General features: G+C 39.2%; 1 protein-coding gene across 3 annotated transcripts in view; it reads right to left on the minus strand.

The window, feature by feature from the left end:
• Positions 1-16,547, minus strand: part of UNC79 (unc-79 homolog, NALCN channel complex subunit) — a 171,626-nt gene that overhangs the window by 50,612 nt on the left and 104,467 nt on the right. For 2 of the 3 annotated variants that reach the window (XM_074364786.1, XM_074364785.1), the window contains 5 exons: positions 14,693-14,842; positions 12,894-14,111; positions 6,726-6,833; positions 3,305-3,421; positions 657-740 (listed from right to left, as the gene is read on the minus strand). In XM_074364786.1, the coding sequence (XP_074220887.1) occupies positions 657-740; positions 3,305-3,421; positions 6,726-6,833; positions 12,894-14,111; positions 14,693-14,842 (1,677 nt within the window). The remainder of the gene's footprint in view (positions 1-656; positions 741-3,304; positions 3,422-6,725; positions 6,834-12,893; positions 14,112-14,692; positions 14,843-16,547) is intronic. The other variant, XM_010968720.3, reaches the window with a different exon arrangement.

The raw sequence follows: 16,547 nt of genomic DNA on the forward strand, positions 1-16,547 counted from the left end.
GATGTGGTCACAATTCATTTGGGGGTTTTTACAAATGATGAGTTAATCTGCTTTCTAAATGAAAACAAGAACAAAAGTAATGATCAGCTAGCCATAAGATGAATTTTGAAAATACATATTCTGATGACCTTAGCACAGATTTATTCTCAGCTTGCTCCTATGATCAGCATAAAGTCAAGTGTATATTTTGTTCAACTTCAGGTAGCTGAAAGGAAGCTATTCATCTATGATCTCAATAATCCAGAAGGAACACAGATAAACTGGACCATGTTCAGAGTAGATACAGGGTGATATGGAAAACAGATATGTCTCAGGGGGAATACCAAAGGACCCAGGAATGTGTGGTCTAGAAAAGACTGAGGAAGTAAGCAATGGGTGGCATTTTCCAAATGTTTAAAAAATAACGTGAGAGTCTAGACTTGCTTTATGTGGCTCCAAGGGTTAAAAATTCACCATAAGGAAGAAATTTTTGACAGTTATTTTCAAAGATGAGATGTCATACATTCACAGTTCCTGGAGGTGTCTGAGCAAAGGTTGAATCCACCTCATGGAGCTGCTGAAGAAGAGATTTCGGCACCTTCTGGGTGACTAGATGATTGGATATAGGATTCGGATTCCTTCACTGTTACAGTCTGGGATTCTGCAACTCAGCTCACCTCTCATTCTCAACGGCTGTCCCTCCAGGTCAGGGTTTAGGCACACTGGCACATTACACTGGCGTTTCCCCGGCTGTATCTGTTCTGTGGATAAACAGAGCATTTCAGTCTTCAATGTGGTCAATTGTGTACAATTCACAATACAAAGAATTTAACCAATAATCTCTTGGGGACGTTTTTGGTGACTGTTATTGTTGATTATTAACCTTTACAGGAAGCATCCTAGATTTTAGGGTAGAGTTGCTTGGGGTTTCACTACAAACCTGCCATTCAGGTATATGAAATGCAACTGAAAGCAGGAGAGCATCTAAAACCATCCCCCCGAAGTCCAGATTCTCTAATCCCCCCTCAGAAAGCTCAAATCCCATATCTCTTGATATGAAATGGAAAAAAAAATGAAAGGCTAATGTCACAGCCATGAAAGAAATGTTTTATGCAAATCAGTAAATGTGTAAGTGATCACTTGGGGCAATGGCCACATAGATCATACAGAAAACACACGGAACTGGTAGCAAGGAAATGACAGGCATTTGACTGAGGGCTGAGGAACAGGAATACGGGGACAGGGGCAGAAATGGAGGAGGAGTGCTTCAGGAACATTTATTTCCTATGAAAGATGAGGCAAAGAAGCAAGCCATTTGATGTGCATGGGTGGAGAAGAGGCAGGTATTTGGTGAGCGAGCAGGTGCATGCTGAGATGAGTTGATCATGACCTATGCTTTAGGCTGCCTTTGTCATTGTATCTATATGACCAGATTTGTTCTTTTGGAGACTAGTGAGTTACTGAGTCAACAGATGTGGTATAAAGTGACATGCCACCTAACATTAAACTACACATTCATCGACTCTCCTCTGGCCTTGAATTTGGGGAGAAATTTTTATGGCACTAATAAGAACAAGAATATTAAGATGAAGCTCTAGTAGGACTTGGTGACTAGAGAAGCAACTTGGAGGATGGAAAACAAGCCTGGGAAAACTCAGATGAAAAAAATTCAGACAGCGTGTAAATGGCAAGTATTAAATGAGAAACCAGAGTGACATGAACAAGGCTGAAGTTTGGTTGAAAAGTGAAAAACTCAGTTAAATGGGTTATTTGGCATCATGTAGATTTTTTTAGATTAAAATTTGCATTCGAAAATGAGATCTATTTGCCTTTTTACAACTCCACAGAGTCAATCAAACTAGGTTGTAATTGTAGTCAGAATCCAAAATGGTTAGCTTAGGCTGTGGAAAAATAATCTGCAGAGCCCCCAGGTCAAATTAACAAAAGACGGGCAGTTAATTATCAGAGAACAAACCTAGCAAAAGCTTCCGTTCTTGGTTCTGTACATAGCATCATTTCAGTAAAGAAATAAAGTCCTCTTTGCTGTGAACAAAAATGCTTCACCCAAACCCAGTAAACTCTCAAGGCTGGTTATCCAAGGTCTTTCTCCTGGTCTCTCTTGCCTATTGGCTATTGGCCATTTCATTATTCAGTATCACTTGTCACTAAAAGGAAGGTAAAACATTAAACCTTTAAAACGTTAAGAACCTTTATAAAGGCCAAGAGAGTTGAAAGTATCAGCTAAATGTAGGATTGGACACGGTATGTGGGATTTAGTTATCTAGACTAGCTCCCTTTTTTTTTTTTTTAAGAACAGTGGGGGAAAATAAGATGAAATAGATGCAAATATCACGGTTATGAAAAATTAACAGTAGCTCAATATTTTGGTTTTGTGGACATTATAATTCCTGGTCATAAGGAAGGCTACTAAAATAATTTCATATAACTGTAGCCATAAAGTACTAACCAAGATTTGAAAACAGTCTTAACCAAGAGTTGGCCCCCAGAGCATCTCACAGTAATAAACTCTGACATTTTCATAGTTCACGCATCTTGCAAAAAAGCTTTCACGTGTATAATCTTGTAACACAAATGACCCATTTAATTAAAAAAGAAAAAAAGGAAAGGCAGGCACTCAAAAGAGCAGAATTGCGGCAGTACTACTGGCTTCAGAAAGTAGTACGTGTGCAAAACGTGGTAACAAGGTTTAGAAAATGCAGAGTGATCATGTTTAAAATAGACATGTCACGGCAGTCGATTCTTACTTTAAAATTGAGGTTAGATGCAGTTCCATCGAATGAGCATGAGGGTGTGCGGCTGCAACCTGGTGACCCTGCTGACTAAAACACAGAGCTCATATTCCCAAACCTACCGGCAGATCACGACGTCACTAAGCTGACATTTGTTATTACTGTTATTATTACTAATAATAGTCCCTTATTTTTGGTACTTCATAGTTTATAAAACAGAGAATATTGATAATCCGGTGTTTTGTTTTGTTTTTTAACTTGCATCATGAAATCATAGTTCCAGTCCCTCCTTTACGCATTTACATCATTTAATCCCCAAATAGATAACCTAACATCTGGAATCTGGGTCTTAGAGTGAAAAAAAAAAAAATTGGACCAGCCTAGATGGAAAAAGAAGTGGCTCCAGAGCTGGAAAGTTTAAATAGACTTAACTAATTACTTTAGGCTTTTAAAAAATTGTTTGAACCACAGAATACAAGAGAAAATCTATTCCTTAACAAGGAAGCAGAGGGGACACAGAGAAAGGGGCATTAGCTAATCTGAGAGGTAAAACAAGAAGAAAAAGCTTGACCCACCAGTGTCCCAGTTGCTGATGTTATGGGGGGCGCTAGACTGATGTTCCAGCTGTCGCTTCATTAACTGGCTCATTGTCAGAGCTCCCAGGGATCCCCTTTTCATCTGCCTATACTGAGCTATATGGAGGAAATTAGGAGATGATTACTAGGGGGAATAAATTTGCACAGCATACAAAGGCTCTACACATCCATATAGACTCTTAATTGAACTTTCATTGGCTATTAATAATTGTTTAGTAAGCTGTATGCTCCTGTCTGGATGAAAGACTAAGGCACTATGCTATTCCTGGTACCTTTCTTCACTCAATAAAGAAACAGTGCCTGTGAGCACTTATCTGTAGCCTGTAAATAGTTACCTCAGTTACAACAACAAGACATTTTTATTTACTGTTTAATTTGTGTACTCTGCCTTATTCCAAAAAGGATTCAAGACAGATACTCCTGCTTTGAATTTACAGCTTAACTTTCTTTAATAGAGTTTGTGCATATATTTTTTCGGTCTCCATTATAACCCCCTGAGGACCCATGCATGTGTGCATGTCTGTGTATGTACATATTTATTTTGGAATAGGATGACACATATCAACCCCAATTTTTAGAGAGAAACTGAAGCAAATGAAATTATGTTACTTGGAACCAACCAGCAGATGACGTGGTCGTAAAACCAAAACATGCTGACTCCGAAGTCAACGCGGTTTTCAATCTCTATGTGAGCCTCTGCTACTGTTTGAAAAATGTGAATAACATTCCACAGGTATATTCTAGTACACATCTTTGTCTTTAAAAAATTAGTGGTAACATTTTAATCTTGCAGTTAGGCACTGACAAATATCCCACGATTGACATGTCAAATTACAAGCATTTCCAAACCCGAAAAACAGTAAAAAGCACTTCTGTCAATAGTGAGAAAGCAACCTGCCTCCGAGTGGTCCCACCAATTCCCGCCACCAACCCAGAGAGGACGGAAGAGCATCGCTGACAGGCCTTTTCTACATGATCCCAAACAACTGAATATTTGAAAACTTGTGGTTATTCGCTCTCTTACAAGGACAATTTCAGAAACTGAAGCTCTAAAATAGTCTAGAAGGGGATGGTACAAACAGAGATGTCTGAATGGCCCTAGAAAGCCTTAAATGTTACACACAAGCTTTGCAATCATGGTACCAAGGCAGCAACTTGATGTGATGTAAAATCAATTAAAACATTATTTTTAATGGAAATTAGCATGCTGTTTGATTCATGGTGGTCATGGCATGTTCCACTACAAAACAATCAGAGCAAAAGAGAGGGGTATGATCGGAATTCTTGTGTCTTGGAGTCCATGTTAACTGAATTCATGGAAATGACTATGCAAACTAATAAGAAGAATCTGATTCTTGCGGCTGATTGGTAAATTTTATTAATTTTATGGTTCACATGAAAGTGCAGCTTCAGGTAAAATTCAAAACCAGAAAATTTTCGGCAAATTTAACAAATTTCAAGTAAAATTCAAAAGCAGAAATCTTTTAGAAATTAACAAATTTAAAATTTGCAGCATCTATCAGACAAAATCAAAAAAAGGATTTAAAATTTTTGGTGATCGAATAATCTCTCAGTTGGTTTTAAAGATAGAAGAATTCCTTGAGAGTCAAAACCCTTAGTGTGTAGCTCAGTGTGTAAAGCACCTGGCGTTATGCCTCCAAGAACACACCACCAAGAGCTAGTCAATACATGCTTTTAATGGAGAGGAGGAGGAAGGTGGAAATCTAATGATGCACTATGCTAAATACAAATTCAGTCATGACACTGAGACCTTGATTCACTTGATACATTTATTTTATGATACATTTAACTAGCAATGAAGTCATCCTATCTCAAATTATACCCAACTTGGAATTCTAACTATAATTATTATCTTTTTTTTTTAAATGACTCATGCGTATTAATAGGAGAAGGTACACTTTCGTGATTTTGGTATGTGGACTTAAAAGTGGGCATTTTATCATGTTGTAAAACAGATTTTTTTGCAGTAAAAGAAGAACAATTAGATACAGAACCAGCCATTCTTCTTTGCTACCAAAAGGGCAAGTAACTGTTACTTGGAAATATTTTCTTAGAATTTCTATAATTGCTATTGTAACTGAATGTGAATTATGCTAAGGCAGTGTGGTATACTAAAAAAAATCACGGGCTTGAAAGTCAAACAGACCTAGCATCAATTCCTGTCTCTATTGCCTAATGGCTGTGTGACCTTAGGCAGGTCACTCAGCCTCTCTGAACCTGTTTCCTAATCTATAAGACTAGGTCAATAATACCTGCCGTGTAATGCAAAGTTGAGGATTTAATAAGATAACAAGATGTATAAACCATTTATCACTGTGCCTGGAGCACGGTAAGTGTCAAACACTTGGTAGATACTATCACTATTATGTCTATAAATGCCTACAGAACAAGGGGTGCCTTTTTTATTCACCTTTGATCCCCAGTGCCAAGCACAGTTCCCGGCACCCAGCAGATATGTAATAAATAGTTGCTGAATGAATAAATGCATGAATAAATGAATGATGAAGATGATGATGCTGTTCCATACTACCAGTCCACCATTTAAGATCTTTATCTGGTTTTCAGGATCATCTTCATTTCAAAAGATGGTCAAATGAAAATTCACTAGCTCTTGAGGCAGCGTCCACATGGAACACAAAATATACCAGCACATATGACAGTGGTCTGCAGAAGCTGCACCTCTGTTTATATTTCTGATTCCTGCTTAGAATTTCCCATGCTAAAGTCTCTTAATTGACTCCACTGAGCCAGGTGGACACCCTTATTTTCACCTCCATGGAACTCATGCTCCTCATGGGCAAAATCTGAAACCCAATAACAGAAGGCAGTTTCAAAACAGCTGCCTCTTGGACATTCAGTAAAATTTCATGCCATTGTAATTTTCTCATCCAAAGGGGCTAGATTCAGTCATGCCTTTGGGATCATGATATATTTGATACATTTATTTGATGATAACCCAGATAAAAACTTTGTTAATGATGGAGGTGATTCAAATTAAACAAAGGTGTTTCATGTAAAATTCTGTCACAGACAGTGTTTTTCACTTATCCCAAAATCAGTTCCATGTTGAGTGTTTAGGCTAGTTGTATATAATTCTTATTTTATTGAATTATGAAATACAGTGATTATTCCTTAACAAATTAATAAGATTCTTGGCCTATCAGTAACCACACCGATTTATCAAATACTTGAGATGCTGACAAAAATGGGCCTATGCCTCAGGGTCTCTGAGAACATACAACATAGTATCACCTAGGAAGTTAACACAACGTGATAAAAAGAAGAAAACAATACCAAGAGTGTGAAAATTGAAAACAATGCAGCAGATAATGTTCCACAATCAATGAACAGGTGACATGATCACCAAAGGGTATCTTACTTGATATTGAGGAATGGCTACTTGTTTCTGGCACACCTGCTTCTAACGTAGGGGCAGATGAGGATTCCCGTGGCATTTCCAATGTCGAAAGTCCTTTAGTAGCGGGATCTACAAATGGAAATATTATTTAAAACTCAGGACATCGATTAAAAGCAAGTTCAAGAACCTTTTCCATACATTTTCCTCTCTTGCCCAATACTCCCATTCAAATCATTATATACTTTCCAGCCCTATTAATTACTTTAATGGAACTGCATACACATTGGTTTCAAAGTTCCACGGAAAGCTGCTTCCACATTATACTCTGCATGTGTAGCTGTGCCTCTCAGACACCAATGACAGCACGATTGCAATGCTAGAGCTCGGCATGCTCACATCACACGTCCTTGCACCTTTCCAGAACTGAATTTCTTTTCATCTCATACTTAAAGACACTTACAGTTGACCCACCTATATCACCCCTCCAATCCATCTTTGTCTGGCAACTTCCTACTCATCATTTACATCACAAATTATATATACAATTCATCTTCCAGAAAGGCATCCAGGACCCCCACCCCCAAATTTAAACAAAAAACTGGATCGCGTGACCCTCTTATGTAATCCCAGAGCACCCTGTCTTAACTTTTACCAAAATTAACACACTATAATGTAACGGTCTATTTACTTGTCTATAACCTCAGCTAAATCGTAAGTAATTTAAGAGCAGGGACTGTATCTAACCTGGAATAATTACATACTAATAACTCAGACTTTCTATTTTATTAGTTGAGCAAGAAACAGACTGTATCATTTGCTTCCACTTCTTCAAATGTATCTAAGGTGAAATATTTTCTGCATATATTGTCTTATTAATCTATCAATAATGGGAAACAAGCTGCCCCGCATTATCCTAGATAAAGACTACCTTTTGAAGCTCTTTGAAAAATTTAATGGTTTATCATGGCAAACCCCTAAAACTCTTTACAGACCTCCCCGCCGTCTTACGCAGTGCTTTATATTGAACCCACTGAGCAGCCTGGAATTACCACTATGGGCTTCCATGATTATAACATGCCCACCCTAAACGGCCTCAAATTCTTAAGCTTCGTATTTCCGTCTGCTCCTTTTCATGTTACCAATTGTTTTTCCTTGCCACAGAGCAAGTCACCATACATTCGTACATACATACAATGTAAGTATACAGATGCTATTCTATCATTGGTGATCACTAAACTTACTAAACTGTCAGAAATAAGAGTAAAATAGATCCTAGGTGAGGACCTGGGAGAAAAGCCTTTAAGCATCAATCCTGCAACATCTGTTTTTGATTCTCAGATTCTCAGAGGTCTTTCTGAATAGGTACAGCTGCCAGATTAATAATTTCTTGATAACAAAAAATATATAACTGTTAGAATATTTCCTAAACTCTCCTAATAAAGCATGAAATAACTACCCATTTTAACTTACCTTAGTCATTAAGATATTACACACTAAATTATTTTTTTCTCTTAGGCATTTTCCCCAAACCACTAGTTAAAAATACGCACAATTACTTCTCTTACCCTTATCTGCCTCTGTTTTACGTTTGCTGCTACTATGGCATAATAATCCCATCAATAATGTAGAAAGAGAAAGCTTAAAACTAATTTTGAAGAGTTCTTTGAAAGATTATTGAGACTTTTAGAGTTTGGATTTGCTTATTAAAATCCTTGGTATCTTTAATTTTAAAGAAATGTCATTACTATAAGACAGTTATTAATAATCATTAATGTACAAGATTCTTTAAGCCAGGCAATTTTTGCTCAGTCCTAAATAATTTCATGAAATCTTCCATTTGTATATTGTTTAAGACGACAAATACTTGAATTGAGCTATACACAAATTTTTTCTATTCAATTTTTTATACTAATGTGAAGAAAATGTCATATTATTGATTCATTCATTCCTTAAATATTTGCCAACAATCTACTAGGCACGTGGAATACAATCAGAGAACAAACCAGAGAAAATTCCTTGCATTTAGGAACTTTCATTTTAATGAGGACCAACAAACAATAATTAACATACACAAGAGTAAATAAATTATTGTATGTTAGTAGAGTAATACTTTGTAGAAGAGAAACAGAAGAGAAAGTGATTCTAAGAAGCCAGGTGGTGTGGAAGGGTGGGGTGTGGTCCAGGCCTCATTGGAAAATTGATGTCTGATCTGATGTCTGGAAAAGAAATGAGAAAGTGAGCTAGGCAGATAACTGGGGAAGACAGTTTCAGGCTGAGGAACCAGCTGGTAGAGGCCCTAAGGTAGGAAAATGTAAGGAGTGTTCAAGAAATGGCAGAAGGCCACTGTGGCTGAATAGAAGAAAGGTGGAGAGAACTGTGCAAAATGTAGCCAGAGAACTAGTGGGAATCAGGACCATGGAAAAGCATTTCAGGAATTTAAAGGACTTGAGCTTTTACTAAGTAAGAAATGGGAGCCAATAGAGGGTTTTAAGCAGAGTAATGGTATAATCTCATGTTTTAAAGTATCACTCTGGCTACTGTGCTGGGGAAATACAGAGGCAATAAGGGTAGAAGGTAGAATGTGACTTAAAAGTTCCTCCCACTAAAGAAGGAGAGTGTATTTCTCCTCTTGACTTTGAGTTTAGCAGGTGATTTGCTTTGGCTCATGGAATATTTGCAGGCATAGCATGACCAAAGGCTTGAAAAGCTCCTGTGCAATTGGGCTTGCTCTCCTGTTCCTCTTTCACCACCATAGGAGAAATATTTCCAGGCTTCATTAGTCCCAGGATGAGGCTGGCCACCCAGCCCAGCCTAGATTAGCTGATCTGCAGATAAATAATAAACCTTGAGTTAAATAAATGCTTATCGTTGTATGCTGCTGAGATTTTTGTGCTTATTTGTTACACAGTATTATTCCAGCAATAGGTACCTGTTACCTGCCCCTTTTCCATCTGATCACTATTTGGTGGGACAATTAGATGCCTGAAGGCTTTTCCTCATAATGATGGCATGCTCAAGCCAAAGATACATTAGAAAGAAAACAACTAAGAGAGGAGCAAAAGGGGAGAACTTCTGGGTCTTACACCCTTAAGTAAGAGAAATGGAGTCATGTCTCATGTGGAAAGACTGGCTTCAGATAGGAACACAGCTTACTTGTAGCCCTAGCCAAGAAAGCCAGGTGTACAAGTGCAGACAAAGGAAGGGAGGCAGATGACGGGGTTGGGGGATGTGGAATTCTGATTATGTCAAATAGGAAGTTTTTTTATTGAAAGTTTGGAAAGAAAAGTAGCTATGAAATAGTCACTTAGGAGAATGGAAATGTGAATGGATCAGGGAAATATGGTATGACTGGCAGGTAAGGACCCAGCTGAGGTCCACAGTCATGAATTTAGAATAAGACCAGTCAGTACTGTTATGTGTTTTTCTCCAGTCACATTCATCTCATAGGTACAGGTGTTGGGGTAGATGGTAAGGTAAATTTGATGATAGTTGTGTGTAGCCATGCAAACCTGAAAAGGCAAAGGTCAAGGGTGATGTAGGCAGGGAGGGATTACAATGATTGACTTGAGTAAGGAAAAGAAGGGAAGACATGAAGTAGAGGAGGGATATTGAAGGCAACAGGATCAATACAGTGCTATCAAGAGGGAGAAGAAATGGTGATCAGAGAAGGGGAGACATGGACTGACATCATGGAAAGGTTGCAGTTATTGATAACAACAAGGTCTGTGATATGATCACGGGAATGAGTAACTGAGCTAGGGTGGAAGATTTAACAAAAAGTCTCTGGAGAAGATGAATTCAAGGAAGCCAGAGTGTCAGAAAAGTCCTCTGTACTAATATTGAAATCAGTAAGAATTAAAAGCAGAAATAATTTAGGAAAGAGTAAAAAGAACCAGGAATCAAAACTGTCAATAAATGAGGAAGTTAGAGATAAGCAACATGAGATTCAGAGGTGGGTGTTTTTAGAGACAAGGTGGGAACAGGCTGAAGGTGGCAATGACGGGCCAGGAAGATGCCCACACCCCAGCCCTAGCCCAAGGACACAGTGTCCTCGGGGAAGAGCTGGGTTTCCGTTAGACTAAGAAGGTAAAGGAAACAGTCAGAGGAGAGAGCATACAATGTTCCATGAAGGACCATGAATTTCTGACCAAGGAAAAGTTTCAGGCGTTTGAACAAAATGGAAGAAAGGTTTTGGACAGGAGATGTGCAAGGCTTATGGAAATTAGAGTGAGGGAGATGAAGAGTGATCTGGGGCTTCTTGCAGGGACTGACATGAACAGAAGGAAAGTACACAATGCCATTAGACCTGGTAGACACAAGGCAATGTGCAGTGGCAAGGCTGTGAGTTTGGAAGGATTAGGAAGTGCAGATGTCTGGGCCTCCCTTGACTCCAACTGATAGAGGCAAGAAGGTCTAGGGAAGCCTTACTCTGAGCACGTGGGCCTCAATTCCAACAGCCAGCAAGGAAGGGTAGATCTGTATGTCTGTGGCAGGACACTGTACAGATATAAAATTATTACAACAGCATAACATGTATTATAAAGATTTTAAAATACATGTCATCATAATTGTCAGATACCTTCCTTTTCATTCTGGTAACAAATGTATTAATATATAACCAGTCTCCTCCCTAGTAGCCAGGGGAACAATCTGACATAAGGATGAATAAAGAAGGCAACACACAGACACACACAGACACACATACTACAACCTATGTACCATATATAGCCACCCTATAGACCCCATAAAGTTTCTTATATACACATCTATAGATCTCTGTAGTTTCTAGGTCAATGCTTTCCTCCATCTTTTTTCAAAAATTTTCTTGGCTCCAAATAATAAAAAGGTGTCCCACTTTTCCCTAGAAAACTTCTTAAACTTTCTTGTTGTTACCAGGATCTTTTTCTTCCCTCTGCCTGGCTGGAGGATGACCCTTTCCAAATAAATTAATGTTCATTCAACAGATTTTTACAGAGCACCTTTGAGATACACAGCTCTGTCCTGTGAGGTAGAGAACAGCCGGATACCTCAGGAAATGCCCAGGGCAAACAAAAGAGCTGAGGCTGTCCTCTTAGGAGCTTCTCTTGTTGTGGAGTAGGGGGAGAAGTGATACCGGGACTGCTCCTGCCTGGCTGTCTGACCTGGGGCGAGGCACATCATCCCCTCAGAGTGTCAGTATCCTCTCACAGAAAATGAGAGGTTATACTAGAGATCCCCAAGAATCAGCTGTAGACCACAAATGATTACACAGTCAATTCTTAATCATTCCAAGCATCCTTTGCTTTATTTTATTTAGCCCTTTCTGTTCTGTTCCTCCATCATCTGTAGTCTATGAATCTACTGAAATAATCATCCCTGACCAATCCCGTTTTTTTTTCCTGAAGATTCACATTCTTTTTTACGATATGAGCTGAGAGACGAGGAAACATTCTGATCAGTGTAACAATAATATAGCAGAAGACTGTGTTTAAGGATGAGATGGACTATTGGCTTGTCACTTTTTCAAGTTAATCTTTCTTAGAAACAGTGCCTCCAGGGAACTATAAGAAATGGCATGTGAGGCAGGAAATACTTGTGCTATGACAACATCATCATCAGTGGTGTCCACAGACTAGAGGCTAGGTTGTAACTGGGCTCTTTTTGGTTCCTGAGGGCACACAACGTCTGCCGGACTCCTGATATTTGGTCGGAATATGTAATCAGCTGTAGACCCTAAATGATTACACAGTCAATTCTTAATCAGTCTAAGCACTCTGCTTTATTTCAGCCCTTCATGCTTGTTCCTCCTTTGAACTGTATCATAATTCACTAAAATAGAGTAGGGGAAAAAAAAAGAAAGTAAAAAGGGTTTAATTAATGACTTTTGTTGTTGGAGGAAAGCGAAAATGATATTTGGAATATTCTGATATGAAATAACTATTGCCTTCTATTGCCAAAGATGATCAAAAATTGACTGTAGAGTTTAGAAACAACCAATGCAGAAACATTTACGGAGCCAACAGAACCACATCTGAATCCAACCCACTCCAGTAAGCAGGAAGGGTTCAGAGTGATTATGAAGCAATTATAATGTCACTCCTTGACATTATAAGATTGAAAGTTTGATGCATACCCAGTGCCAAGACCCTAAACAAGTAAGATGCACAAACTTGAATGTGAGGCTGGGAGGAAGAAGAGAGACGCGCTCACCTGGGTCTTTCTGATCTCCCAGTTTGTCTAGAATGTTGAAGGAAATGTCGAGGTACTCTCTCTGGATGGCACTGACAGCGATCTTCCTCTGCTTCCGCTGCCTGGGAACAATCTGAATCTTAAATTCGGATCCCTCAGCTCCCTCCTCTTCTGCCTTCTTCTCGGGGTTCTGTTCCGCGTCTGAGTCAGCACTGGTGTCAGGCTTCTCACTTTCCATTGGATTCTCAGAATCTTCAGGGACTTTGAGGAGGACAGTTTTTGCCCCTGAACTTGGTATTAGCCCATCTGACTTCTCTTCCTCGATGCTGGGCTCGGGGTTATCATCCAGTGACATGTCGGGGAGAGCAAACGACTTCTGAAGGAGGTCTCGTTTCTGTTTAAGCGTGAGCGGGCTGCCATAGGAAAGCTCTTGCAGCAACTCCGGCTTGGACAGTTCTTCAGAGTCTGTGGGGTCTTCCAGGGCTATGAGAGAGGAGTCCTTGTCACCTGCTGACTGGTTATTTCCTGAGTCCTTAGAAGAAAAGTCTTTGGAACAATCCTCCACACTTACTTGCACAAGGGGAGTGGTACTTAGGCTGAGGACAGAGGGGTGGCTGGGGATGGAGGGAGAGGAGGCAGCGTTTTTACCAGAGGCATCATCGTTTCCTTGGTCCATGGTCTCCTCTTCATCACTCTCTACTATTCGGAGAGGAGGAAGAGGTTCGAACACAAGAGAGTCGCTGTCCGATGTTGAGAGCATGGAGTGTTTCTCAGGCCCAGATGTTGAATCTGAGGACAAATCTATCAGATCTAAATCCTCTTTGGGAGCAGGCTTTATTGGAGAATCAACTTTCACCTCAAATGTCTCCATGCAGTTTAACCTGACTTCTGGTATGACAGGCCTTCGAGTTTCTTGAAAGCTTTCCATCGCTGGGTTCTCAGGGATTTCAGCATTGTCAGGCCTCGTAGCAGAGTTCTGTCTAGAACGTCCATGATCATGCTGTCTTTGCATGATGTGAGCAGCCTGGACAGCAGGCTTATCTAGGTCACACCGGTCTATGCAGGACTTCCTGCGATGCTCGTCTAGCGTAAACAAGAGGGAGTCTGCATTCCCTATATCAAGAGATTTTTGTTTTAAAGAGCGCAGCTTTTTTTTCTGAATGCTTTCTTCTCTCACACAGTGTAGAATGCTGTCTTGTAATGCACCCGTTTCTCTATATTCAGCCAGTTCTATTTCACCTGATTAAAACAAAAAAAGCTAGCACTATTTTACTTGGAGATTTCACCTTTTTCCCCCCTCATACTTGGGCATACAACTGGCACAAATCATAATCACAATCCCAGCTCCACCAGAAGGTAAAACTCACTTTCTGGCCAAGTTTTCATAAGGTTCATTCTAATTTCAAAAACTAGAAAACTTTGGAGTGAAAGAACCCAAAATGGCAGTTTAAGATCTTATTTCCAAAATCAGGTTTGGGTTAATTCCTCAGCTCTATTCGTTTGTGGACAGGAGAGGGGATCGCTTTTGGCTGAGGCAGATCTGGGGAACTCTATTCAAATTGTGTGGAAGAGAAGCAAACATTTTGCAACAAATCAAATCAAGCAATGGCCCTCTAAGACAATCATGACGTTAATGATGTATCTGTCAATTCACGTATATATATAAGTGTGTATATATATATACTGGTTGTGCATACATATATATATAAAATCAACAGTATTAAAATGTGTAGTAACATAATAAAATTAAGATTTCACCCCAAACAAACAGTAGAGTACAACATTTCTGCATAAAATTACTAAGAGGAAAAAGTTCATACTTCTCTGAACATTCATCTCAACCGGCTGATATTTCACCATTTTGCTGCCGCCTATCCTTTTCAATCTTGCAAAAAAAGTTTGAGACTCTTTATTGCAGGGTCCAGTAGGTGTATCATGAATATCAGATTCATCAAAAACACTATCTTCTTCTAATTGGGGAGAGAAAGTCAAAATTACACTTAAGAGGTTATTCTCTCTTAGGCTGTGTCTACACAAGCATTTCAGGGAAAGCATTGTGGAACACGACGTCTAGGGCGGTTTCTACACCAGCCCAAGTCTAGCCGTGGCTTGGCATTTCATTCAGGTGTCAAATTATTCATATGTTGTACAGAGCAACCGGTTACAAGGTCGCCCCTCATTTTCTATGTCACAATTGGCAGCATTTTCAAGAGAGGTATCTCAGTATTCCAAAAGGTCCTTTAAACAGGGGAAACTTTCCCAAAGCACTTAAAACTGGATAACATGTACACGTCAGGAATCTGGGACACACCTGTGTCTGCTTTTGGTGAATTTTCAGGCTATTTTGGCAAAAGAATATTAAGCAAAATGAGTGGACTTTGCCCTTCCTAGGATTTGAGAACTGGCATAGACACAGCCTAACAGTACATGCACCTTATACTTTGTGAATGCAAAATACTGTACTCTACATTTGGTAATGAAGCACACAACACACAGAAAAAGCTTAGAAAAGCCACCAGCTATCTCGAAAGCTCCACAAATGATTATGGACTGAAAGAGTAAACAAAGGAAAAAAAAAAAAAACCAGAAAATAACACTTCTCCTATTAAAGTAAGACTCCCCTGAAGAGCTCGCCATGGGTGGCTATTACGAATCCCAGAAGGAATCTTTGACTCTTATGATCCTGAGGCTCATAAACAACCTGGTCGCTTAGAGTCCTATCAAGCTTGTGAGGGCCTTGTTACGTCTAAGTCCTCTTACATTCCCATTTGGCCACTTTTAAATCGAAGATAAGCCCAGAAACGCATTAGTGAGGAAAGGGTTGCTATGTTGCAACCCATGATGTTCACTTCTTCTTTCATCCTTTGGCAAAGCCAAAGCCATGGTACAAAGCAGCAAGAGAAAATGCTACAAAAATGCACTTAATACCACAGTAAATGGAATTAATCTCTATTCAAGTTGAACATCACTGAAATCATAGTGTTTGGCCTATATTTATATCTACCTAGATGACCAAATGGGGTTCAGGTGTGATTATGATTATTTAAGATTTCTTGCATATAAGAGGAGTAAGGGCATAAAATTAACTTTTAAGGACCAATCCTATCCTAAAACACAAGATTCTACAAGTGAATGAAATCTGAAGCAGTAGATGTTAGATAAAATAATCACACTAATCTTTTTGGTCAAATAAAAGAAATAAGTGTTAATGATCAAAATGGATACAAAACTCTCAGTGAACTTCTACAATGCTGGGGATACCTATCAACACAGTGATCTGTTTTATTTATTTCCTTTTTACAAAGTCTCCTTTGAAAAATACAATTTTTTGAAGAAATAGATATGTAACTTCCAATACATAACTTTGAAATAATTCTCAAAATGTACTGAATGAGAGAGACAGAAAGACTTCAGGATGGCTCCTCTCATCCAGAAAGGTTCGCCAGGGATTAGCCCAAATGCTAAGCCCACGTTGAGGACATCTACAGTTTAACTGAGTCTGTCCAATTTCCCAGAAACTAGGACCTACGCTGGTAAGCAAGATATTCTTCAGGAGGCATCTGAATGGCAGCAGAACTTACATAACTTAGTTCTCACAGTTTCATCTGTGGCCAACCTAGACTCTTGGACCTTTTGGTAATAAAGGAAACACTGGCTCCAATCTGTCCTACTCAG

Source organism: Camelus bactrianus, chromosome 6, assembly GCF_048773025.1.
Source record: "Camelus bactrianus isolate YW-2024 breed Bactrian camel chromosome 6, ASM4877302v1, whole genome shotgun sequence".
In the NCBI taxonomy this organism is placed as follows: domain Eukaryota; kingdom Metazoa; phylum Chordata; class Mammalia; order Artiodactyla; family Camelidae; genus Camelus; species Camelus bactrianus.